Source organism: Melampsora larici-populina (genome assembly GCF_000204055.1).
Source record: "Melampsora larici-populina 98AG31 unplaced genomic scaffold MELLAscaffold_17, whole genome shotgun sequence".
NCBI lineage: Eukaryota > Fungi > Basidiomycota > Pucciniomycetes > Pucciniales > Melampsoraceae > Melampsora > Melampsora laricis-populina.
In genome coordinates this window covers 72899-99189 of record NW_006768781.1, presented here as the reverse complement: position 1 = coordinate 99189, position 26291 = coordinate 72899, and the positions used below count along the sequence as shown (strand labels likewise).

Genomic DNA, 26291 nt, shown 5'->3' with positions numbered 1-26291 from the left:
AGTTTAGTAGAATTTCTTTTTATAAAACTTCACATACGTCCACAACTTTTACTTTAGAATTGTGAGAATAGATCTTGTGAATTGCATGGAGCCTTTAAGAGCTTGTGATACACACAGAGAGCCATACGTGCCCTGATCTGTGGTACATGATACCATCTGCACGAGATTTCAGTGTTCTTGATAACCCATAATCTGACCAATTTTGGCTTGATAGTGGATGGTGAAGGCCAGCAATCAAACAGACTTGTAGATATATGGATTGTCTTATTGGAAGCTTGGTGGTACGTTGTGCATTTCAACCACAAATATCGGGGGTGTTTCTGGAAGGAACCGACCCGCTGCTCGGAGTCTGAATGAATCATTGGGGGGTTCACGGGAAAGGAGTCCGGCTCGGGGAGGTGTACCCGGGGCTCCTAGCGGTCGCGACCGATACACCATCGACCTGGTAACCTAATGGGAAAAGCACTCACTTAGGTTAAGGCCGACTCTCACCATCTTCCATTCCCGTCTGGCTCAATTCTTTCCCTCTTGACAGTCTCTTCGCGCCTGGGCACCAACTCCGATATCCTCAAGGTAAGCAAACCATCACTCAGTCTGGGTCTCAATTTTCAATTCACCACCCTTGAGCTATGGATCACCCGAAACTTGATTTTCGTCTGATTGTACCATCGACCTCTGCGCAGCTCATCTCATCGCTTACTAATCTCAATAATCCATGACTCAGCACAACACACGCAGACCAGCATATAAATGAAGATAAAAGAAATGGTTCATTGACTGTTTTTCTCCCCTCTCCACAGACCAAACCCTCATCTTTCAACCTCAAAATGGGTCGTCGTCCAGCAAAGTGCTACCGTTACTGCAAGAACAAGCCTTTCCCTAAATCACGATACAACCGTGGTGTCCCCGACCCCAAAATTCGTATCTTCGATCTTGGAAGGAAAAAAGCAAATGTCGACGACGTTAGTCCTTCACACAGCCATTGGTGTTTATTTGCTCTTCACTGACCTGTTTCGCTGGTGTTCCTTCAGTTCCCATTCTGTGCTCACTTAGTCTCCAACGAGAAGGAGCAACTTTCCTCCGAGGCCCTCGAAGCTGCTCGTATTACTTGCAACAAATACGTCACCAAGACCTCCGGAAAGGATTCATTCCATCTTCGTGTTCGGGCCCACCCCTTCCACGTTGTCCGAATCAACAAGATGTTGTCCTGTGCTGGTGCAGATCGACTTCAGACCGGTATGCGTGGTGCTTGGGGTAAACCTTACGGAACCGTCGCCCGTGTCAACATTGGTCAAATCTTGCTCAGTGTCCGATGCAAAGACAGCAACAAGGCTGTTGTCATGGAGGCTTTGAGGAGAGCTCAATACAAGTTCCCTGGACAGCAAAAGATCATCGTGTCCAAGAAGGTTTGTCTGCTGTGCCATGACCCACTTCACTCCTTTCATTGACTAACCCATTTTCCTTTCACTTCAGTGGGGTTTCACCGACTTGGCCCGTGATGAATTTGTCAGGCTCCGTGATGAAGGCCGAATCAGAAATGATGGTGCCTATGTTCAGGTTCGTTTGGCCCCCCTTCCTTTCGGTATAAGCCTTCACTGACTCTCTTGCTATCCTATCACCTCTTTTCCTTTTTCCCTTCACAGTTCCACAAAGCCGCCGGTGACGTTCTTACCAACTTGTCACGGGGTGCCCCTTCTCTCTGCCAAGAATGAGAATGTATCGTCACTTTCTTCCGCCGCCTGTATTCTACGTGTCCGGTCTATGCTACCCCCATGCAATATCCATCGCCGGCTTCCATAATATGCAAATGACGGTGTTCCGAACACCCACTGTTTTCACCCACCCCTCCGGGTCCTCGATCTTGCCTACATTCACCTCCATATCATACCACGTTCTTTCCTTTACCATTCCATCCCAATCCAATCCCGTTTAAATCTTGCTTCCCATGTCTTCGGACAACTCCATGGGAAAACAAGGGGAAACGCGGGAGAAATCAACTCGGGCGTATTGGTTGAACCTTCGGGTTCGATCTATACCGTCTGACTATGATTTTGCTCGTCTCTGTCGCTATCCACCAGTGTCGGCTTCACAGCATAGTCACATTGCCTCGCTTCCACTCTTTATCACACTTTCCCTGTACCTTTCCTCGGTCCCTGTCTCCCAATGCAATTTTAACCCTCGCTTTTACCACGCTAGCCCAAAAGCAGTCTGCCGACAAATCATCTAGCAAGGACTTCCGTATTTCTTATCTTCCATGTTGCCCAGCCTTCAATAATTTTCTCTTCTCATTTATCAATTCCATTACCCCGTTTAAATCTTGTTTCCCATGTCTCCGGACAAACTCCAGGGGAAAACAAGGGGAAACGCGGGGAAAATTGAGGCCGATGGACGGGGTAGAATCTGTACCATCTGGCTGTCCTTTGTGTTCGTCACCGTTGTATCCACCGGTGATGGCATCAAATATGTAGCAAGGCTACTTGGGACAGCATATATATTTGAATGTCTGAACCATGTTCAATCTGTTTGCAATTATTGCTGTTTATGTCTCTGCCCCCCTGCTTGATTATGCGCTTAGAGCATCCACAGTGGACTTTTCATAAATTTGAAAAGACTTTTGAATACTTGATTGCAAAGATCGTTTTTGCCTTCAATTCTTGCTGTCCACAGCGGACTGTTCATTTTTGGACTTTGATTTACTGTACAGTGGGTGACAAAAAGTTTACGTACCTCGACTACATATGTATTAGTGTAGCCCAGTCTATGGGTACTTTGTATCTTGAATCACTCCTCCATACCAGAGAATTGGAGTATCGCTGGAATTGGGCAAAAGCGTCTCCGGGCAAAAAATGACCTAGGCGCCACCATCGGTTGTACGTCTACATACCGAGCCCCACCGAGCCTGTGATGTGGAAGGTGGCTTTGATTTATACACACCGTACCGGTACAGCGAGGTGCCAGTGAAGCTTGTTCTACAAGCTCTTACTCTCTCTTACTCTTCTTGCTGGTGAAGTTGAGAGTACAACATAATTGTTTCTAATATTTGCAAATTGCAAACAACACTCCGAAGAAGGGAAGTGTGAAAATACTCAGACGGAGATGTTGGTGGACAAAACCTCGTATTGTCAGATCAAAAAGGTGTTGAAAGAGCAATAGCAAGGTGTCAAGCGATTGAGGACTCCCTTATCGAATGGTGCTGAATAGTGACCCAGCATCACAAAGATGATTAATCTAATCCTATTAGACTAGGAGACCCAAAGTAACAAGAGCCTACAGGAATGTATCAAGAATCATGATCTCATTTCATTGACATCGTAGCTGATGATGAAAAAAAGGAAAGAACAATCTAATGAAAAAATGAAAAAACAAGAACGCTTGTTGGTTTGTCATACGCTTATTTGGCCATAGCTTATGAGCTTATAATTGAACGCCTGAACATCATAGCTGTCCAGCAAGTTCCTCACATGTTGCTCTCTTTCTCTGCTCACTGATTCTCCTGGGCCATCAGATAGACCAAGATTTTTTGCTTGCTCTGCCTGAAAGCACGTCTGAAGAAGCTCGAATATCCTGGTCAACGTGAGTCTCCGTGAGTTGAGTGGCAATTTGTATTGAACTACTCTTACAGCAAGTATAGGTTTTGTACAGGCTGTCTACCTTTTCGCCCGGAGACCTTTTCGCCCACTTTCACCCATTTCCAACAATCCTTGAATGCTCCCCTCCATACCTCATCCAGATTGTCTCTTAAAATGAAGACTTGCACCCTTTCTCCCACTCGAAAGAAATCTATCATTTATATGCACGAATTTGGGATTCCTGGCACTCAAATTGCCAAGAAACTTGGCCATCCCAAGTCAACTATCTACACAGTGATCTATAACGACCGCAAAAGACACCAATCAACAATCTCAAAAAAGCTCGGACAACCAAAAACTTTCTCAGAACGTGATCAGCAAACCTTGAAGCGGGTGATCCAATAGAACCGACATGCTTCGGCTGCCTGTATCGCTAGCAAGCTACCCATAAAAGCCAGTATTTCAACAGTTCAATCAGAGACTCGAAAACTTGGCTTTCACTCTTGAGTTGCCGTAGTCAAGCCTTATCTCAAGAGCAAACATGTTCTGAAGCGTCTTGAGTTTGCTAGAAAACACAAGGATTGGACTTACAACAATTGGAAGAAGGTCATCTGGACCGACAAATCCTCATTTGAGATTGGAAAGTCTGCAAAGAAGGCTCAGGTGTGGCGCAAACCGGGTGAAAAATACAACCAAGACTGTTTAGCCCCAAGTTTCAAGAGTGGAAGGACTTTGGTAATGATCTGGGGGGCATTCACAGCTGAGCTTCGCTTACCAATGATAGTAATGCCGGTGGGACGTCAAACTGGAGCCAACTTTATCAATTTGGTGTATCGCCGGATTATTGAACCACTCATCACCTCACCTAACTGTCCACCAGACCTCATCTTGACGGAGGATGGAGCCCCGGTACACACAAGCAAAGTGGCGAAACAATGGAGGGATGATCATTCAATTCAAAAGTTAGATTGGCCTGCAAATAGTCCAGATCTTAACCTAATTGAGAACATCTGGAACATCATGAAAAAAAATGTCTCTGAAAAGCACCAACCCAGAACAGTTCAAGAAATGTGTGAAGCACTGTATACCAAGTGGAAAGCAATCCCTCAGAGCAAGTTTCAAGCTTTAGTCGAGTCCATGCCTGACCAAATCAAGGCTGTGCTCAAAGCAAAGGGCGGACACACTTGCTGGTAAAAGTCATTGTATTTTAGAGTCTACATCACATTTGTGAATCCTGAAATCCATTCATATGTACTCTGCTTAGTGGTAATCTAGACCATGTACTTCCAGGTACATGAACAGTGAGATTGAGAGCTAGATAAGCTTGTTGAGAGTTGCCACATTGGTGAGTTTTGCTACAGGTACGTAAACTTTTGTCACTGACTGTACAAGCAGACCTCAAACTCGTTTGGAACGACTGAAGCATCAAAATCATCACTTCCAGAACACACTTGGTTTGCTCAGTGTGATTGATGTGCTGTACAAGGTCTTTGTGAAGTTCAACTAATGGCACATTGGCAGTAGACAAACATGAACACCCAACTTGAAAACCTGTGGACAAAACCCAAGAAACAATTGGGTTGTCATAAGCCTAACTAAGCCCCTCTCGCGCGGCCACGTCTGTTGAGGGAAAGTTGAAGAAAGTACTTAACAGTACTTAATTCTTGGAAGTCCTCCGCCAAAAAACCTGAGTCTGTGGTAAGCCCCCCTTTGAGGTCGCGGACGCAGCCGCGGAGAGGGCTTAGTTAAGCTTAGGGTTGTCATGGGTTTTTAGGTCGGGTCTTCAAATTTGTGTACCGCCATTGACACAATCTTGATCTATAATAATGATTGATGTTTTTATGACCATACTATGGTGGCTCTAAAGTGCCACTTGAGTCACTGTGTCAAGTTTGACAAATTTGACCTTCCAGACCCCCAAAAGATCTGCTGACCAGGTGCCGACCCTGGCCGACCCTCTCGGCCAAATCATCAGATTCTCCTTTGCCTTCTCACCAGCTTTTTATCATTGACTTCAGCGGAGAACTTAAAGAGAACAATAGTTGGACTTGTTCAAGTATGATGAACTCTAAGATCAAGACAATAATGGGATTGATAAAAACAAACTTTATAAGAATACGGTGTATATAGTTAATTGAATCAATTGATTTTCTTTGATGGGTGTATTGTAGGGATCCTTCTATTTCCCTTATCTTTCTCTTAACAACTTCTTGTCTTCCTTGAAGGTACTTCCAACGCCACCGCCGCTCCGCCCAAGAGTGCGGCAGCGGAGCGGTAGCGGAGCGGCCGCCCCGCTCACGCTTTCCTTTTAGCCTTATAGCGGGGGTTGCGCTTAGCTATAGCTATCTGGGTTAGGGTATCTCACATAGTGCTTTTTGATGCGCACTATATAGTGCTAAATCGCTGTGCTATGATGCGCCATAGCGCCTCAGAGCGCCATACATGTCAAAGCGATATGAGTGCCCCAAGGGCGCCTACGAATACCTTATACAGACCTCACATTTGTATTATACCAATTGGACAACCCCCCGGAACACAACAACCACCTCACAATTCCACCCCAACAAATCAATCACATCACAAACACCATTAGCCCACCTCAGCCTCCCAGATCCAGTCTTGAGCACGGCCAGGCTTGAGCACGAGCTTGAAGCCATGCTGTTGTTTCCATCCCAAGTGGAGCCTTTGGCACTATATGATCGACTTCAAGGTGAGTTATCCTCAGTTTCCCTTACTCGATTTATCTTATCGATTCTCTAGATTGGATTCTTATTAGAATTGTTTACTCATTCATCCTTTAACCTCTCCACTTTCATCTGATCTTCTTAGAACCTTACTCGATTTCTCTAATTGATTATCTAGATCGGATTCGTAGATCATTTGTTTACTCATTCATCCTTGAACCTTTCCACTTTCATCATTCAATCATGTGTCCACCTGCCGCCGATACTAGAAGTTACACCCAAAGCACTTTACAGCTCCAGTCTAATACTCTCTCTTTACCTTTACCTGCCACGACCTCAGCTCGATCCCTTCGAGTTCGTAGCCCGGTTCGCCCTTGTCCTGGCTATGTCGTGCAGTCACCGGACTCCCGACGTGCTCTTCAATTACCAAGTGACGAACCTGACGAATCAGGAAGCGACACGACTGACGGATTAGATCCTGCTCCCATGGAAATCACCCCTCTGCATCTGAAAAAAAGGGTTCCTAAAGGACCTAATCAAAACGCTAAAACCGGAAAAAGAAAAAGCACCATTTCTCGTAATTGTTCAAACTTGTCTCAATCTTCTTCAGCACCAGTGAAGAAGAAAAACAAGGCTACAGTACAAGAGGTATGTAGTTGTTCTTTGTTTGTTTGATTTCACAGGCCGTTCATCCTTTTTCTAACTTTTTGTATCTTTTCTGTCTTTGTTATTCATTCCTTCTCTTTCAAAGGACTACGAAGTACCCTCCGGACTCGATCTGAACCAAGACTCTGATATAGAAGTAGTCCACTCACCTGGTGTCAAGCGTGAGCAAGGTCGGGTTTGTAAACTTTTGCTTTACTACGATCCCCCTATTCATGTGAAGGGAGAGGTAAGTACCATTTTGTTTGATCATCAAACAAAAACTTTAAAGGTCTTAACTAATATCTTGTATTTTCCTATGACCTGCTTAGAACGGTGATGATCCTTGTAAGTATAGGTGTAAGTATTGTCGAGAATACTATGTACGCGGTAGGCGCAGCTACTACAATCTTTATTCACATCAAGACGGTGCACAAGATCGTCCTGTGTGCCGAATGCGACACCTTGCGAGGCAAGATGGTCTCGACTTACCTCGAACCTGGAAACAACAGCAAGACGAGATCGTCCGTGTTGCTTCAACCAATCCACAATCCACTCTGGATTCTTTTCTGTCTCAATCTACTTTTAGTGTCGACCTCTTCAATACCGTCTTAGTTATATGGCTCCTCCGCCACGCACTCGCTTTTGCTCGCTTCAATGACCCGGCCCTCAGAGCTGCTTTCAAGTTAACAAACCGTGCAGCCAATGTGCGAGGAACTACCTGGGCGTCCGAGACTGCCAAGGCAATCTATACGGAGCTATCTACCACCGTCATTGAACAACTTCGTGTAAGTCATTTAGTTTCAATTCTTTATTGTCTTTTCTAATCTTTTCATTATATTGATCATATCTCGTCCTTATCTTACAGTCGAACAGGGGTAAGTTTAATCTAATATATGATGTATGGACCACCAAGGGTCGACGTAAGGCTTTCATCGGCGTCTCGGCGACCTACATCGATGACAATTGGAACTTTCGGTGCCGTCATCTCACTCTCAAGCTGGTCACCTGGCACCATGCTGGCCGACTCCTCGCTCAACCGGTTGGGCGATTCCTGATTGCCAACGGACTTCATAAAAAGATACGTACTATTTCATGAATTTTCATGATTTGTTTCTTTAAAACTAATTTGATATTTCTACTCTTACATGTTGGCTCAGACAACCGACTCTGGAAGTGCAAATGGCACCATGGCTGCCGAACTATCAGCTATGTTTGCTGAAGCTGACGACCCAGTGACTTGGGATTACGATGTCAATCAGGTTAAGTGCTACACTCACAAAATTGGGTTAGTTGTTAAAGCCGGCCTGAAAGCTTTAGGAATGAGCGCAGGACACATCAAACCTACGACACCACCTGGAGTTACCTTAACCATGCCTACTATGATGCTTAATGAGGGTGATGAAGATGTCCAGTTCGATTCTTCTGAAGACGAACAAGATGATCAGGAACTCGATGAAGATTTGACTGATTGCCATCTCGTCAACACTTCTGACCACGGTTCTGATGACGATGTCCCCGTTCCAAACTCTACAGTGGCTCGGGCTGTTCGAAAAGTAAGGGTTCTTTTATCCTACACTCTACATCGATATCAATCTAATTAATCTTTTCATTCCCAGGCCAAGAAGTTCAACTCTCTATGCACCAGGAGCTCTGCTAGGCGTCAAGAGTTCATGGCAAAGGCCGCGCAATTAGATTACAAAGGACCCTCTCCTATTTCCGGCTGGGGAGTGCGGTGGAACGTTGACGCTGACTACCTCAAACGGTTGAGCGATGCAAGAGACGTAAGTTTTAATAATTTCACAGCACTCTTTTTTTATCTTTTGCTGATCCAATTGCCTCACGGTCTGCAGGTTGTGGATGTGATCCTTCTCAGCGATCGGAAAACTCGCTACTATCAAGGAATCCATATAACAGATGATGAATGGGAATCGATCGAGTGCTTAGTCAAAATACTCCAGGTCAGTGTTTGTCTTATCAAAATTTTGTTTCTTCAACAATTTGTTCACTTTGTTCTATACCTCCACAGGTGTTTCTGTATGCTACCAAACGGATGGAAGGCAACACACCAACGGGCTGTGTCCTTCTAGCCAAGTACTCACGCATCATTCTCGAGGTCGATCGGCTCGAGGCGACCTGTCACGAAGAAGACCTCAAGCGCATGTTCAATGTGATTCGAACCAAACTGGAAGGTTATCAATCAGAGGCAGTTGCCTCTGATGCAGTTGTCTTATCTACCATTCTTAATCCGCGTTTTCGTCTCAAGTTTTTTGATCTCAATTACCCTGAAGAGGCTCCTAGAGCCAAAGATCTGTTCTTACATGCATTCGAAGAAGCTCTTCGAAATTGGCCGGAAGATTCAAGCTCAGAAAAGATTGCAACTCCACCTGCCCCCTCTTCTGTCTTGCCAGTCTCCAACTTTGATGATTTCGACGTCTTCACAACCCAAGTGACATCTCAGTCGCCAGCGGATAAACGCCGAGACGAACATGTGGATTATATAGAAGGTGCACATTTGTTGCTTGCTGGTCAAAGCGAGCTGGATTGGTGGAGTGTAAGTGCCATTATCTCTTATCTGTCTCCTTCAAGTGACTTATCTGATTCTTTTGCTTGCTACTTGCAGGAGCACGAGAAAGACTTCCCTGTCCTTGCCTCGATGGCTCGTGATTATCTAGGCTTATCGGGTACATCTGCGCCATGTGAACGAACGTTTTCATCTGCGGCGGATATTGCGGTTCCTGGCCGTGCATCTTTAACGGCCAAGATGATTCAAAAGCTTGTTGGCGTCCGCGAGTGGTTGAAGGCCAAGATTCCTCTGTCAGGAAAATTTGCTGAGGCTATAGCTTTTGTCCAAGCTTATGAAGCTTCCAGCACCAAGGCTAAAAAGAAAAAGTAGTTTTTTTATTTCAATTTTTATTTCTATCTCCTGTTCCCTACAGTTCTCTCTTTATGAAACTTGTGTGCGTTCTCTTTTCTTCTCTCTAGACTTCTATTATTGCCTGTGATCATTGATCAATCATCTCTTGAAGAGATTTGTGCGCGTTTTATTTCTTTCTACTCTTTTTTTGATTTTTATTGTTCTTGATCATTGATTGATTCTCTTAAAGAGACTTGGGCTTTTGTTTATTTTTTATTAGTCTTTCATTCAACATCCCCACTCTGCCAACAATGATAATGTAATTGCACTGGCCAAAAAAAACCCTGATCGTGCTTTGGAGCGCTACCAGAGCCAAAACTTGTGCATAGCGAAGCGGAGCGGAGCAATTGGCCGCACCGCTTTAAAAACGTATAGCGACTCTGAAAATAAAGCGGAGCGATCTGCCACTATTCAATAGCGCCGGATCGCTCCGCTGTTAAAAAATTCATTTAGAGCGCAGCGGAGCGGAGCGCGGTGGCGTTGGTACTTCATCTCCTTCAGCTCATAGACATAGCATATCTTATTCATGGATTGAGAAACTTTACTGGATGTCCGGCTAGAAATCAAACAAGCACTAGATTCCTTTTTCAATGTCCAACCTATTTGAACAAGATGTTCAGATCCTTGAAAAGTTACTTATTTTCTTTTAGTCTTCTCTCAATCCTAAAGTTTTGAACATCAATAAAATAACGGGCTGATAAGATTGACTGGGTCCTTGATGAGATTGAGCATTGCCACAGGTCTGGCCATTAGCCGTGTTCGAACCAAACCCAGTTGCACGAAAACCCGGTAAACCCGGTTGACTTTTTGGCGGGAAGCTGTCAAGAGCTGTCACTAGATACACAAAGTTACCACCAAAAATGCAACTGGGTGTACTGGGTTTTTGAGTCTACCGGGTTTGGTTTGAACACAGCTATTGTCCAGGGTTGGCACCTGTTCACCGGGGCTTATTTCAGGGCAGGAAGGTCATTTTTGTCATTTTTGACGACATGACTCAAGTGGCACTTTAGAGCCACCGTACCATACAATGAGGTCTTTTACAAAGTGGTTTCCAATGAGATCAAACAAATCAAAAGTTTTCAAAGGGGAACTAGAGCTGGATAGAGGTGACGTGGCATTGGTCCACAAAATGTTGTCCCTTGATTTTTTGGCTTTTCATTGGATCCAACCTTCAAATTTGAAGGTCAGGTTCAAAAATTTGACAATTTCACCTTCAAATTCAACATTTGAAAAGTTCGCTGTGGATGATCCCACATTTTGATACACACTATGGAATGGCTGACCACCAGGGCATTGATGGTATCCAAGATTCAAGAAATGGCTTCCAGAAGTGCCTGGAAGTGTCATCCATAAGTGAAGCTTCTTGAGCTTCTGGAAAAATTCTGGACTCCATAACTTCCGAAGCACACGCACATGTTCACGGTGACCACATGACCAGATTTTTGTAATGATACAACCAGACTGCTTTATATACTTTTAATTGAGCCTGCTTCACTTGTTTTGATTTTATACATGCAACTATATAAGTTGTATGTCTTGTAAATCACCAAACTACTGTCCACTGCCAGCATTAAAGAGGTTCCCAAATGGGAATATGGGTCCTAGGGATCATATTCCCATTCTACTACTGTTACACAGTTCCATGAATATTTCTTGAGTATGTAGCCATTGTGATATATGTAGTCAATTTTTGAAATGTGTGTCTCAATCTGAACAAAGTTACAGCATGTATTACACATGATTTGCTTATCTAGATGAGCAGATAACTGAGCAGACCTGTATGTAGCTGACAGCTAAGGATTTACTCAGATGTTTGCACATATGTAGTGTATGATTTATGGCTCAGATGTTCAGTGTAAGATGATTTGATGCTCCATTCTTCTCTCAACAATATTCCCAGCCTAGGTCATGTTCCTACCAGGGAACCTATTTAATGCTGGCAGTGGTCCTCCAACCATCTTGCCTCTGGACCCCCAACCACATCCCAATCTCCTTCAATCATCACTCAACCCTTACGCCTTTGTCTCACCACAATGAATCATCTTTGGGGCCCCATGTTGTCATCAGCTTACCATCCACCTGGTTCCCAGATACTCAGTCAAGCAGAATTGATTAATCTTACTCCAACACAAAGAGAGACTACTCCCAGCTGGTGAAGAAGTCCCAACAACAATGCAAGCACTTCCAACAAAGATGCCTTGAAATGGAAAATCTGAGGTATCCTTGGATGTGGTGTCCAAGTAATCAATCCAAGGCAATCTCTGGGGCCAAAGAAAGCCTTGGATCAATTCCTTGGACACTGGACACAGTCCAAGGGAATGTAGATCCAAGGATTCAAGGTATATTTACTGGCAGTGGATAAGAAAAATGGAGACTCAAAAACCTATCCGGTCCACTCTCAAACTCAGTGGTGGGCAACTCAAAACCAAGATGGAAGGAACTCACTGGGCGTCTTAGCTGATTGGTTGACCACACGCAATGTTGATGGTTTCAAGATTGATAGTTGGTCACTGGCAGGGTGAATGTAAAACAAACACAACCACAATTGTTGGCCAGGAAGTCTCTCGGTACCTTGCTGAGAGAGGATTCCCCAACATTCTTGGTACATTGGTGGAGGCACAGGTATGTTTTCATAAACATAAATTGTGATCAATGAATTACTTTAGTTGGTATCTCTATATATTTAGATCCAAGAAGTAGAAACATCCTTTTGAAATGCAAGAGCCATGCAGAACATAAATGGTCAAGGATCAAAAGAGAAAGATATGAAAGATGCTTTGGCTAAGTAGGAACAAAATGGCTATTCCACTGGTAGTGAAGTATGGCAAGAGCAGCTTTCAGGCATCATTTGAAAGTAAGCCCTTGAACCCTAAGTATCAAGTTATGTAGATAGACAACTGACCTGTGGTAATCAGCACAACTGGAAAAGACCTGTCCAAATTATTACCAGCTGGTCCGGCATTTTAAAGACGCACCACAGCAGCACCTGGCGCAGTTTCAGAATCCACAGACATCTTTGATGCAGAATCAATCTTCCTGTACACAAATCCTAGCCATCAATCTTTGGATTTGGATGGCATCAAAAACCTGGTGGGTTCAAGTCTGGAAGCTAGTGGGGTCAACCTTGAACAAGTGCTTAGTACTGTGGACAGCCTTATCTTTGATTGCTCAGGCTCTTGCTAACCCAAACAAAGCCAAATCAAGCAGAGTGACAACCTTGGCCTAGAGACGCTTCAATTGCCACTCAACAAACCCTAAAGAACCTTACATGTGAACTCCTGTCAGGGTGGTAATACTCAAATAGAACTCATAAGGTCTAGACTTACGGAGTGTGACGTCCTGACATGGTTATTCCTCCGGTTACAAGGAATAGGGATTAAGTAATTAAATGTGGGTAGGTTCAAAAGAAGAAGAATTGATCAAAAACAATTGAGCATATTAACATGATGAAGTAGGTACTTCCTGATTTCTGTGTTTTCTAATTGAACACCTTCTTCAAAAGATTAACATGACATGATATCTATATCTGAACCATAAAGCTCTCCATACAAATTGAAATTAATCTCGATACAATCTGATATCAATCTTGATATGTTTTGAAGCCTCATTTCCCCATTTTCTAGTCAAACAACTACTTCAAAACACTAACATGTTTTTATAATTCCAAATGATCAGATTCATCTTTTTATTTTTGAATCTTTCATATCTGAACAACATAGCCCTTGATACAAATTGGAATTGACCTCAATACAATCGAGCATTGGTCTTGATATGATTCGAAATTGATTTGAAAACTCTTCTCATTATTTTTTGAAATCTCTTTTTAAACAAAATAGAATGTTTCAATGAATATGTAAGAGAAAACAGAAAGCAAAAAACATAAAGGTCTTATTTGTTTATTGTCTTGTAGTTTTCTTCTGTTGGTATCTTCTGAATTGGTGATGTTCTTTGACTAAAGTCACTATGATCCAATTTTGTAGTAACTTGCTAGGCCAAAGGGGGATCTCTTAGGTTGGGATCTTTCCTTACTCTGGAATGCTGTGTGAGTTTGTTCTTGCTTTTGGACCACATAGTTTTCCATGCCCACATGTACCTGTTTATATAAGAGCATGCCCACAAAATGGCATGTGATCCTTGGCTTGTATGGACAGGTTTGGTGCTCTTGCAATAGAGTGTCTCAAAGGTCAGCCCTTGTGACATGCATATGCCCATTGGTTACTCATCATCCATTATTCCAGAGATGCTGGCCAGTCATGTGGTAGTTGATCCATGAGCTATTGGATGTTGCACCACACTCTCACTAATTGCAGGGTGATTAAGAAACCACCACATTGACTCATCTTTGAATAAGTTTTTGCAAATGATCGACCTCCTTGGCACACAGGTGATGGACGTCTGAACAGCCATCCAGAAAGCTGTCATATCAGGAGAAGACGGTGGGTATCAGAGCTAGGATTGTCTATATTGTCTTACCTGCTCACCAATGATACGAGAAACAAATATACCATCAGCTTCAATGAACCAGTAAGTTGGAAGGTCAAGTGGAGAAACCCAAAGGGAGATCATGCCTTGGTCGTTGGTCTCAGGTAACATGATCCGCAATTCAACACCACAGCACAACGCTTGAATTCAAATTTAATTCTTAGTGATCGAAATCATTCTTTGAACATCCAGCATTTTGATATCCACAAATGTAAGAAACAGTACACAAAGCTTGTTTTAAGTGATAATAAAATGCCCGAATAATGGACGTCTTCTGATTTGTGCTTGAAATATTAATTAAATCATGATTCACAACATTTGCTTCAAAAATTATCATTTGATCACGCTTTTTTTAGAAAGCATGATATCAGGCATACAAATGCCTATGAAAAGCCTTTATAACAGCAGTTTCACAGTCACGTAATCGAACCTCTATTTTTCAGAGATCTGGTATGTGTCACGCAAAGTAGAACAGAATAAATCACTTGCCACGTGGGCTACGAGACCTCGAACGACTGGATCGCGAGTAACTAGAATGAGTACTTTTTGAGTAGGAGCGGTTGCGACGACTGCTTTTTTTGCCACCATATTGAGGACTTGGCCTTCTAGCACCACTTCGACGAGGACTTCTGCTCAAACTTCGGCTCGGCGAACGTCTTCGTCTGTATGGTGGACTACGCGATCGGTTGACTCTGCCTACTGGCGCTCTACTACTTCCACCAAAATCACGACGGGGAGGACTGCGGCTACGGGCGCCAGAGCCAGATGCAAATGGACGACGAGGTGGGCTATTTCGACGGCCTGGATGCACAGGACGCCCCTGAGCGAACCGGCCTCCATTATCTGCGCCGTTACGATATCTGTTCCCATTGCGAGGAGGGTCACGTAGGGCTGCTGGTCCACGTGGTGGTGAAGGCGGTCGGTAAACTCGAACCGTCAATAAGGAACCGTCCAATTGACCATGATCCATATGTGATATCGCTTTCTGGGCAGCCTTACTACTCTCAAAAGTCATGACGGCAGTACCCCGATGAGAGCCAACTACAAGATTCAAAAGAAGCCAATTCAAGCTAGAATGAGTACTCAAACAAGCCGAGGTAGGCGAACTAGAAAGGGAGGTCAAGGCAACTCACGTCTTCTTACGATGGGTAGGTCTATCTCTTTAATCTCGCCATAGACACCGAAAATTTCTCGAAGGTGGCTGGTTGTAACATTCTTTGTCAATTTTGATATTTCGATGATCCTCGCCTCATTTGACTCGCGAACGGGACTGCGCGAGGCGCTTCGAGAGGAGTACGAAGAGTAAGACCGTGATCGGGACCGCGATCGAGAGATGGAACCAGATCGAGCCCGCTTACGCCGAGCAGGAGAACGTGAGCGAGATCGTGAGCGAGAACGGGATCCAGATCGTGAGAGGCTCATCGACCTTGAATGGGATCGTGAACGGCTTCCAGAGCGGGAGTAAGAGCGGGAGCGGGAGCGAGACCTTTAATGAAAGATGAATGATTAATTAGCTGATAAACTTCAATTTATGGTAAGATGGAATATGGCCAACTTGTCTGGACTTCTGACAGGTTTTGATTGGGCGATCGGAGACTTGGATGTACGCATTTCCACATCTTTCTCGTTCCATAACGGCTTAGGAGATGCCGATCTACCTCGTTCGGATCCCATGTTAATCCTCGGATATCCTGATCGGAGTACAGAAGAGGCCTTTAGAAAAGTATCGTGAGCGAGTCGCGACGATGTTTTAAGAGTGCAAGACCGTTGAGGTTGAGAGGCTTGGGGGTGATCTTTGGCGGTTGTTTGGTTGAAGTCTACAAATTGCATCAAACCACATCGAGCTCAGGAACCTGTCTAAACCCATGATCGAATATCCTCTCATTGCTGACACCTACAGGCATGTCACTACAAAATGTGGACATCAAAACGCTATTTTACTCATTGGCCCTGGGCTAGCTTTGAACCTATAGGACATCCTCAACGCTTCCAGGGCTGGGTGTAGGTCATTTTACCTCGAGTTTTCGCGATACTGTGACTTATTGGAGTTCACACAAGGCAAAGACAGCGCTGCTTTAGTGAATTGTCATGTCATGTGCGCCCCAAAACATGAACCTGAGATAAAAGTAACTTGCAATGAAATTGAAAGGTTTGATTCAAATGACCAGAATCCTCTGTAATTTGACCAGTGATATTATACTAAAGATTCAATGTATGAAGCTGATCATTGGTAGTGCAACTTGACGAGATCCATCAAGAATCCGATCCTCATCCACCATCAGAAAACTCAGTAGAACCTGATAGACAATACTGTAAAAAACTACTAATATCTTGATAAATGTACATGATGAGTGGTTGACTACATAATGAATGCTCAAACAAAGTTAAACATTGTGGTGAAGGGTAGTGCTTGAAGAATAAAAATAGTATGATAATGATGTGAATACAAGTGGTAAACTCTGTCGGAGCCAAACTCCTTCCTGGTCCTCAAAAAATTATTCATGTCTGTCTTTGCTGGTCATGATAAGGCACCTGAAATTTTCATGTTCAGCCAGAAAGCAGATGATGGTGATGCTCAGCAAGGAGACATACAAATCAGAGAGATCTGCATTGCAATGTCACTGCTTGCGCCTGTGACGCCTGTCACGTCTTTTCACTTGATTAGTGACATACATGATACAAGGCAGCTTAAACAAAGCCCTCGTTTTGTTTCAACTTCGGTTGCCCAATCCAGATTCTGCAGTACCATAACATTTAAATCATCAACTTTGTTTTACACTTCATAATGTTCAGCGACAAACCACCAGACTCAATACTATCCTTTAGGGATATGCCTCCTCATCGCTCTGAAGTCAATCCACAAGCCAGTTCTGCCTCACGATTACTTTATAAGCCCAGTTATGATCTTCAATTTGATCTCGAGGTACTTTCACTTTTTCTTGACTTGATTCAATCTCATTTTTACTTGGGAAGAAACTTGACTAACTTTGTTCTTTTTCCTGTCTTATTTTTTTATTATAACATGACATTTTGGTTGATTAGATGGCGCAGAGGCGAAGCGAGAAAGAACCGAGACAAGACGAATTACCACACCCACCTTTGTCATATGACGACGAAGGTCAGGAAGGAGATGATACATCAAACGGACTGGAACCGAATGGAGTCGAATTTGGTTCAAAACTTGAAACCGAGAATGTGTTTGATGAAGAAACTTTGAACAGCCTTTGTGAGCCATCAACACAAATATATCAATTACCAAAAAAAGATAGAGAAAGGATGCTCGACACTACCTCTTTTCGAAATTATCTATAATCTTGATTCTTTACCTTTACACGCCTTGGCTTAGTTCCTGTGTGTTGATTTTTGAAAACTTCACCTTATTATCCAATCTATTCTTGCACTTGCAAACAAAATAGTACTTCCACCTTCACCTGAATACACTCCTGGTCTCGAACGTGAACTTAGACCCAACGCCATCTTTCTTTATAATCGATCGGTAGGATTACTCAAAACCGAACAAATCATCAGTCATATCATTCAAATGGTCAAGACCCGAGAACTCAACTTTGAACATTTGGAATGGATTGACGATTTTAGTTGTGTGTTGGCCTTCAAAGACAAATCAGCGGCTATTGAGGCTTTTACTACTTTACTTCTAAAACCGGATGAGGTCGAAGGAGAAAACGGATTGGCAGAGGCCATCGATTTCTTATCCTGCGTACCAAGCCGTCCTACACAAGATGTCCTTGCGGCCGCTGCCGATTTTGTTTTTGCTCTCAGGCCTTCGAAACCACTCGCCTCCAGTTTATTTGAAACCAACAAACCCAACCCTCTCTTACAACCTACTCGTCCGGAACAGTTAGTACCTTTCATCCGTTTCGCCACCAGCCTCGATGTCAAACGGGTTCGAGCTCGAGATCATAGTCTTTTTTACGTCCTCCATGGAGATCGTGCTGGTCGGGACGGCGTATCAACTCAGAAGGCCTCATCTTCTTTCCATCAGTCCTCTAAACGTCGACGAGTTGATAATCCTTCAAGTAGAAGACCTGGCCCGGATGACGAAACTTGGTCTCGAAATCGTCCCATTGCTCGTCTACCATCCGATCGCCGTGATGGTCGATCGCGTCACCGAGGAGCCGCCACTGCGGCTGATCTTGACGATGAGCTAGATCGTTTCATGTGTCAAGCTTCGACCAGTAATGATCAGGATGGGATCAATGATCACGATGATGGCAGACCTGGCAGCGACGATGAAGACTCACATCAGCGAAGGTCAAAGCGACATGAACCTGAAAGGGAACAGTTCTCTAAAGAAGACCTGTTCCCACGTAGTCGGTTAGGTGCAGGTGGCGGTAATTTGAACGATGAGGTATCGGAAGACAAGGAGCGACAAAGAACACCTCCTGAAGATGGACTGAGAACGTGGATTGTACAAGCTGATGGACAAACAAATGAAGAAGAATTAGGAGAAGATGAAGAACTTGTGGATGAATATGTTGAGATGATTGATGAAGAAACGGGCAAGAAAATCAAACGGCTCACTCAATCTCGACGTCGAAAGAGTCGTTCATCTGGAAATAAGGGACGTGGATCATCTTTTGGAAGATTGTTTGGATCATCTATCGGAAGATTATTGTAAGGGGATAGCTGGTGTTTTATTCTCAGACTTCAGGAGTTGTAAAACCTTTTTTGACTTGAAGGAACGTCCAATCATCACTTTAATCATCATTGGTAACGAGAGGTAAAATATAGGGATGCAGGCTGCTTTCATAATCCCTCCCTTATATACCTGACCTCTCTTTTATGTAATTTTGGTATTTGCCATTGTTCAACACCACATTTTCATGGTTTTCATACATACATGATTAAAAATGTGACGATATACATTTGACCTTTATTGCGCTGTCTAACACCATCATCATAAGTGGGTATCGTTTTATCAAGTTTAGTTATCGACATGCCCCTTGATCTTATGGCCACGGCAAAGATCCGGTTTTGAGCAAATTTGAATCATTTTGAAAGTTTCACCCTGGTAATACGAGACCTCTTGGAGGAGCTTGACATCTCTAGAGTTGGTTGACCCCTGTTGAACTCATCATAAAGGGGTCGAGAGTGATATCAACATCACATTCTTTGAGTTGATGATGGAGAACTTTGAAATCAGTCAGTGAACCCCTCAAACCCAATTTGTAGTTTGACATCTCAGTAGCCACGTCTCGTCATCCATGCAATCAATCAAGTCTCACAAGAGAAAGAACTTGATGAAGGCATGTCATATATAGTTTCATTTGAGCCTATCTTAGTTAATGTCACTTCAAGGGGTACAATGCTGAGTTAATCAGATCAAAGTTCGTTATCAAATGAAGTGAGAAGATGTTGTGAGAGGAGTTGTAAACCATGGGGTTTTAAACAGTTTAAGTGGTAAAGAGCGGACTTGTCTGTTGAACACAAAACTTCGATCTCTCTTTCCCATTTCTACCCAAACCACTTCTCAATCTCATTCACTTCATCATCAACTTTTCATATTCGATAACTATCAACTTATCATCATCATCGAACAAATTCAATATCTTGATCAATCATGTGGCCAACACTTCGATCTATCATCTTTCGTCCTACTTCAGTTGCAAGTAATCCGATCCGATCAACTGCTCGTCAATTACATTCCACAACCAATCCACTTCTAAACCAAGAAAGTTCTCAATCCAATACTTCCTCTTCATTCAACAATACTACCGCATCAAATGCAACAGTTTCACCGGAAGAAATCAAACATTTCAATTCATTAGCATCAACTTGGTGGGATGAAAGTGGAGGGTTTGGTTTATTACATCGAATGAATCCGATTCGTACTCAATTCATACGTGAAAGAATCTTATATGATGTGACACCTCAATCTTCACTTAAATTAGAATCACCATTAAATCCCAATCGATTTCTATCTGGTCAAAAAGTTTTAGATGTAGGTTGTGGTGGTGGTATTTTTTCAGAAGTTTTAAGTAGATTAGGTGGTGATGTACTTGGAATTGATGCGGCTGCTGCTTCTATAAAAGTGGCTAGTTCTCATGCTTCAAATGATTCTAAACTTAATTTTCAACATGAAGCTCAACTTGAAGATTTACCAAATCAAGAAAATAGACTTAGATATCGACATTGTTCAGTGGAAGACCTTTTAAAAGAAGATGATCAACAAGAGCTTTATGATGTTGTTTGTGCTATGGAAGTTATCGAACATGTTGAAGATCCTCACGCTTTCCTAACCGGTCTTGCAAAACTTACCAAGGTTAGTGTATTCTTCCATACAAGAAAATCGTCCTTTATCTTTTCCGTGACTGATAATGACTATTTGTTTGCATTCGATTTTAATAGCCAGGAGGTCATTTAATTCTATCAACCATTTCACGTACACCATTAGCCAGACTTTTAACGATTTATTTAGCAGAATCCAACTTACCTTTCATTGGTTTAGTTCCACCTGGAACTCATACATATGAAAAGTTTGTTAAACCAGAAGAATTAACAGATTTCTTTAGGAACAGATTAGGTTGGGCTAAATCATTTGAAAGATCTGAATTAGAAACTCGTGGTTCATTTTATGAACCATTAACGGGTCATTGGAATTTGTTTCCAAGAGAATTTGTTTTAGGTGAATTAGTAAATTATTTCTTTGGTGTTAAAAAACCACTTAATTAAATTTCTAAATCATAAGATTTTGTGTTATTCCATGTGATTTAAAAATTGTTCTTTTTTCCGTGACTTGAATGTTTTGCTTTTTTGATCACATTTTATACCTATAAGCTTCAAGTAGGATTGCAAAGAGTAAAAGAAAAGAATAGCTATCAGATTATTTCAAATCATGTAATGTATAGCTGTTATCAATTTGTAAGACTTCTGTTTAAACAACAAATATTATCAATCCAATATTTACAGGTATTAAGATCTATGTTGAGATCTAGAATGAAAAAGGAGATTTGAAGAATGAAAAGAAGATGAGCAAAGATTTATCTTCTAGTCCTATCTCTTGAGTTGGTCAAGTTGCGATCATCTTCAATTGATCGTGATCGATGTCGACGAGGACGATGAAACGAATCTGGACTAGGACTGCGATGATGATATTGATGACGAGATGTAGAGATTGATGGACTCTTTGATCTTGATCTTGATCGATACTCCTCTCGTCTCTTTCCTTTATCATATCGATTTGAAGAATCACGTTCTCTTTCGAAACTCCTCGATCGTTCTCGTCTACGAGATCCAATTCTTGAATCCCTAATTGGTTCATGATCATAATCTTCTCGACGTCTAATCGGTGATCTAGAATGACGTAAATGAGATTTAGAAGTAGAATGTCTTTCATGTTTGATGGCACGTTTTTCTGCTCTTGCTAATTTTCTTGCTAACTTTTCGGCTTTCTCTTTGGCTCTTTTTTCCTTTTCTTGACGTTTTTCTTCTTCATTTGTTTCTTTTTTTCGATCTCCTAATTCGGTTGTATTTGAAGAACTAGCTATCTGCGCCCTTGGTGTGGGTTTAAAACCTCTGGAGACAAAAAAAATGTAATCCATTAGTTTTTTCCCATTAGAATCGAAAGATAAATAAATAAAAATCAAAAAAAACTCAACAATGCTAAACTTAATGCATCTTCTTCAGCCAATTTAATCGCTTTAATTTCTTCTTCTTTTCTTTTTCTTTTTTCTTCAATTTGATCTTCTTCTGATTTGATTCCTTGATTTTGTTTATCATTATTATACCAAGTGATATCTCTATTTTTTTGCCATCTACCTACCGGTGCTAAAATTGAATGACCCAAATAATTTTCTCGATCTTTATCATCTGCTACATCTGTCCATTTAAAATCTCCTTGTCCTCCACTTTAATGTACAAAAATCATTTGATTAGATTGGAATGGTTTCTTTTTTTTTGATGATGATAGAGAAAGTGCCTTACCGTGTTCCTCCTCTGATGGGACCTGAAAACATGATAAGTTTGATTTGATTTAATTTGATTTGTAATTCAACTTACTGATTTGGAGTTGAAACTTGAGGAATGTGTTGAATCTTCACCAATCAATCAATAGCGGTAGATTTCAGCTGTGTGAAAGCTATGCTATAGTATGCTTAAAGCCAGGTGTAGACTGACTGAATAGTCTTATAAAGAGTAGGCTGAGTCTGTGATATGTCTGTGTAGTGTGACTAAATGCTAAATGTTCTGAAACTGAAACTCAATCAACGATCATCAAGCAACAAGATGATCCAACTCTATCAACACCTTCAACTTTTCATTTTATTCTCAATCTTAACACTTTCAATCAATCAAAGCAATGCATCTCAACAATCAAACAATTGGGCGGTCCTAGTTTGCACTTCGAGGTTTTGGTGGGTCATCTTCAATAATCAACTTATGATAAATTAGATTGTACTGATTACCAATTATCTTTTGATTGATCAACAGGTTCAATTATAGAGTGGGTCCCAAAAAAAACATTATCCATTTCGGCTCAACCAAGATTCTAGCTATATAGGAAGACTGTTTTGACAGATTATTCATTCAGACTTCTTCGAAATTCTTCTGATTGTTAATAGCATGTAGCTAATACATTAGGAATGTAAGTAGAACTCGACATCATCAGTTTATTATTGAGTTTCTTAACTTACCCTTTTTTTGATGACGATTATAGGTATCGATCTGTTAAAAGGCTTGGAATTCCTGATTCGAATATCATTCTAATGTTGGCAGATGATATGGCTTGTAATCCAAGAAACATGTTTCCGGCTACAGTTTATAGTAATGCTGATAGACGATTAGATCTTTATGGTGATGGAATCGAAGTAGATTATAGAGGTGATGAAGTTTCAGTTGAAAACTTTATAAGACTTTTAACAGGTTAGATCATATTTTGAATTTCTGATCTTTCGAATTTAGTTGAATCTTTTTACTAATTTCTCTCCTGATTCTGTTTCTCTGTTTCGTTTTTGATTTCAAAGGCAGAGTAGTTGATGGAACTCCACGTTCAAAAAGATTAATGAGTGATGAAAGATCTAATATCTTTGTTTATATGACGGGTCATGGTGGTGAAGAGTTTTTGAAATTTCAAGATTCAGAAGAAATTAGTGCATTTGATATTGCAGATGCATTTCAAACGATGTGGGCAGAAAAACGGTAAATGAATTTCGGATTACATTTCTTTTCTAAAATTGGATCAGATTAGATTGGAATGACTGATTTGATTTCTTTGGTTCTCTTTGTTTTGATAAAGTTATAACGAGTTATTTTTTATGATTGATACTTGTCAAGCCAATACAATGCTCACTAAATTCTATTCACCAAATATCTTTGCAACTGGTTCATCTGCTAAAGGCGAGAATTCTTACTCAGTTAGTTTTACTATCTTTCTATTCTATACTTCATCCAATCTTTTATTGAGCTGATTTCTTCTTGTTTTTTAGCATCATGCAGATCAAGATATTGGGGTGGCTGTTGTGGATCGGTTTAGTCATTTTGTTTTGAGTTACTTGGAAGGCCTCAACAAGACTTCAAAGGCTAATATGCAAGAATTTGTGAGTGGTTTTGACTAGAGACTTAAGAGTCATGAATACTGACTTGTTCTTTTGATCTTCATGCGCAGGTTGATGCCTTCTCATTCGATACTTGTCACTCTACGCCTGCTGCTCGTACTGATCTACTTACACGTCCATTGAAGGATATCTTGATGACTGATTTCTTTGGTGGCGTAAGTTCAGTAGAACTGGGTTCGTCAACTCCTTTGACGATCCCCACCGAACCAATCGAAACTCAAAAATCAATTTGGGTCACACCAACACCTTCCTCTTCTAAAATTAAATCACCTAAATCTTCACCTACTTCTGATACTAATGCTAAAGGTAAGAATAACGATGGTTTAGAATTGTTAATTGAACAAGTCGGAAATTGGCGTGATCAATGGATGAAAGGTGTTTTGATTTTAAGTTTAACGGTAACTGCTCATTTTGTGGCAGCTACCATGAAATGAAATTATGATTTTGGAGTTTGTAATTGTTGGATCATATCAATTGACTTGCGGTTAGTACCAGAGGAAATAGTGAGATGTCATGATACAACACAAATAGGTGATATCATTAGCTTGGTTTCCACTCTTTTTCAAAGAAAGATTATCAACACAATCAATTGAAAAAAACTTAAAAGTCAATTGAAATAAGTGATATTGAAAGTTAGAAAACATTTGATGGAATGAGCTTATTCAAATTGATCAAGTTCAAAGTAAGCGAAGGGGGCAGATGCCATTTAACAAACTCAACATCTTCCTTGACATATTTTCCTCCCTTAAAATTTGTGAATCTCTCCTACCAATCCTTGAAGCCTCTTGGTGAACAATGTAGAGCCCACTGAAACCCATTGATATCTTGAACCTTTGATATTTCGTCTCACGTTTCATTTATGGAACTCCATAGATGAAAGTGTTCTACATTTGTTTTTGCAATATATTTATGAGTTTGAAATCCCATAATCAACAACCAGCAAGCCGCAGTGAATCAGGTGCGATTAAATAACAGTTCTAACACTACAACATCCTCAAAATTCTGTACTATCTATAACACAAACTACGCCCAAGACCCCTGGAGGACTTGGATAACATCTAGAAGTGATCTACGTCATCTTCATTACCTTAGTTCCTTGATTATGCGATATTATCTATGCGATGAAGACACATTAGCTTGGATAAGCTTCGTGGAAAAGAGTGCGAGAAAGAATTGAAAGGTAAAATTGAACCTACGCCAAAGTAAATTCTTAAGATTAGACCAAACTTCCGAGTCTAAGTAGAGATCTTTGAAACCAGAGAATCATCAATCAATCATAGAGATCAAAGCACCGGAAGGCAGTCAGTATTCCAGGGTTCTTGAGCTTCAATTGAGATAGAGCTCTGTGGACCTACATTGCATGCTATTGACTAGACCACCTTGCAAAGTATGCCTACGCCAGCGAAACAGCCACATGACTGCTCCCCAAGTGATAGCAGCATATATGGAAAAGACTCGGCGATCGACCGGGATCGAAGCTGGATAGGGGTAGCCAGGAGGATGAGGCATCGAACCAGGAGGTGAATCCCAGCTCCTACTACTTTTGGGTTGTGTAGTTTGTGTCACGATTATATCTGGCTTTGATGCAGTTGGAAGTTTGGCAGGTTGAGCTCGAGGAAGAAAAGAAGATATTACACGAGAGACACAGTACAAGACAATCTGAAACAAGGTAGAATGACATCTATCAATCTATTGTTCATTTTGGGATAATTGTGATCGAAAACTGACCTGCTCGTTTACCGAATTCTGTTCTCCAAAAACAAAGTAACCACCCAGTAATCCGGCCAGAAAAGTATCAATCTTATGTTCCTTTCCACCAATCTGTCGTAGAAAAAGGAGTGAAGTCTTATAGATTGCGTTAAAGCGACACAAGTTAAGAGCATGTTGTTTGGTAGCATTATAAACAAATCGAGCACGATCTTTCAAACTATGTTCATCCAAGCCAATAAGAAAAAGAAAAACAAGAATATAAGATATCAATAAGGGAATCTGAGCAAGATAAGGAAAAAAAGGTTCACTGACGGCCTGCCTCCATGGAATATCAAACTCATCACCAATGCATGAGGAAAGCGGATTTTGGCACCATAGACGAGAGCATTGCGAGCACCTTTGACAATTGCTAATATTTCTTGATACCGAGGGTTCGTGATCAGGCGATTGATCTCGTCCATGCTGAAGTCAAGGTGGGATTGAGAGAGTAGGTTGTGGTGATCGAAGCCTGGCCAACCCTGCTGCCTGCAGCCCAGTGTGCGCAATGATGTCCTCCCTTGTTGACCTCATATGTCACATGTCATCAGTGACACCCCCTTTAAGATTGGAGCACGCCCTTAAAAAAAGTAGCACCCTGCAGCCTTCATGTATCTTTGTGCGTGCCCGTTTACAAATAGGCAGGACCCTGTTGCAATACTATCTGGTTAGTTAGTCA

General features: G+C 41.7%; 6 protein-coding genes across 6 annotated transcripts; 4 read left to right on the top strand and 2 right to left on the bottom strand.

The window, feature by feature from the left end:
- Window positions 1–507: 507 nt before the first annotated feature.
- MELLADRAFT_71817 (uncharacterized protein) lies at window positions 508–2194 on the top strand (the record flags this gene model as incomplete). Its single annotated transcript, XM_007409903.1, has 5 exons — window positions 508–573; window positions 801–962; window positions 1032–1406; window positions 1474–1557; window positions 1644–2194. The coding sequence occupies 4 exons, from the start codon at window positions 828–830 to the stop codon at window positions 1710–1712; spliced, it is 663 nt and encodes a 220-aa protein (XP_007409965.1).
- Window positions 2195–14775: 12581 nt separating this feature from the next.
- Window positions 14776–15716, bottom strand: MELLADRAFT_52499 (uncharacterized protein; the record flags this gene model as incomplete). The annotated part of the gene is made up of 3 exons (XM_007409657.1): window positions 14776–15095; window positions 15198–15335; window positions 15428–15716. 3 exons carry the CDS (start codon window positions 15714–15716, stop codon window positions 14776–14778), a joined length of 747 nt encoding a protein of 248 aa, XP_007409719.1.
- Window positions 15717–17079: 1363 nt separating this feature from the next.
- MELLADRAFT_86141 (uncharacterized protein) lies at window positions 17080–18933 on the top strand (the record flags this gene model as incomplete). Its single annotated transcript, XM_007409904.1, has 3 exons — window positions 17080–17217; window positions 17337–17520; window positions 17711–18933. 3 exons carry the CDS (start codon window positions 17080–17082, stop codon window positions 18931–18933), a joined length of 1545 nt encoding a protein of 514 aa, XP_007409966.1.
- An 823-nt stretch (window positions 18934–19756) lies between these two features.
- Window positions 19757–22311, top strand: MELLADRAFT_71815 (uncharacterized protein; the record flags this gene model as incomplete). The annotated part of the gene is made up of 4 exons (XM_007409905.1): window positions 19757–20577; window positions 20664–21830; window positions 21914–22162; window positions 22239–22311. The coding sequence occupies 2 exons, from the start codon at window positions 19876–19878 to the stop codon at window positions 20985–20987; spliced, it is 1026 nt and encodes a 341-aa protein (XP_007409967.1).
- Window positions 22312–22518: 207 nt separating this feature from the next.
- On the top strand, window positions 22519–24318 carry MELLADRAFT_43334 (uncharacterized protein; the record flags this gene model as incomplete). Its single annotated transcript, XM_007409906.1, has 8 exons — window positions 22519–22666; window positions 22743–22755; window positions 22874–22896; window positions 22969–23174; window positions 23276–23450; window positions 23548–23665; window positions 23738–23848; window positions 23917–24318. 8 exons carry the CDS (start codon window positions 22539–22541, stop codon window positions 24298–24300), a joined length of 1158 nt encoding a protein of 385 aa, XP_007409968.1.
- Window positions 24319–24976: 658 nt separating this feature from the next.
- Window positions 24977–26037, bottom strand: MELLADRAFT_35781 (uncharacterized protein; the record flags this gene model as incomplete). The annotated part of the gene is made up of 5 exons (XM_007409656.1): window positions 24977–25113; window positions 25222–25320; window positions 25408–25525; window positions 25595–25793; window positions 25889–26037. The coding sequence occupies 5 exons, from the start codon at window positions 26035–26037 to the stop codon at window positions 24977–24979; spliced, it is 702 nt and encodes a 233-aa protein (XP_007409718.1).
- Window positions 26038–26291: the final 254 nt, after the last annotated feature.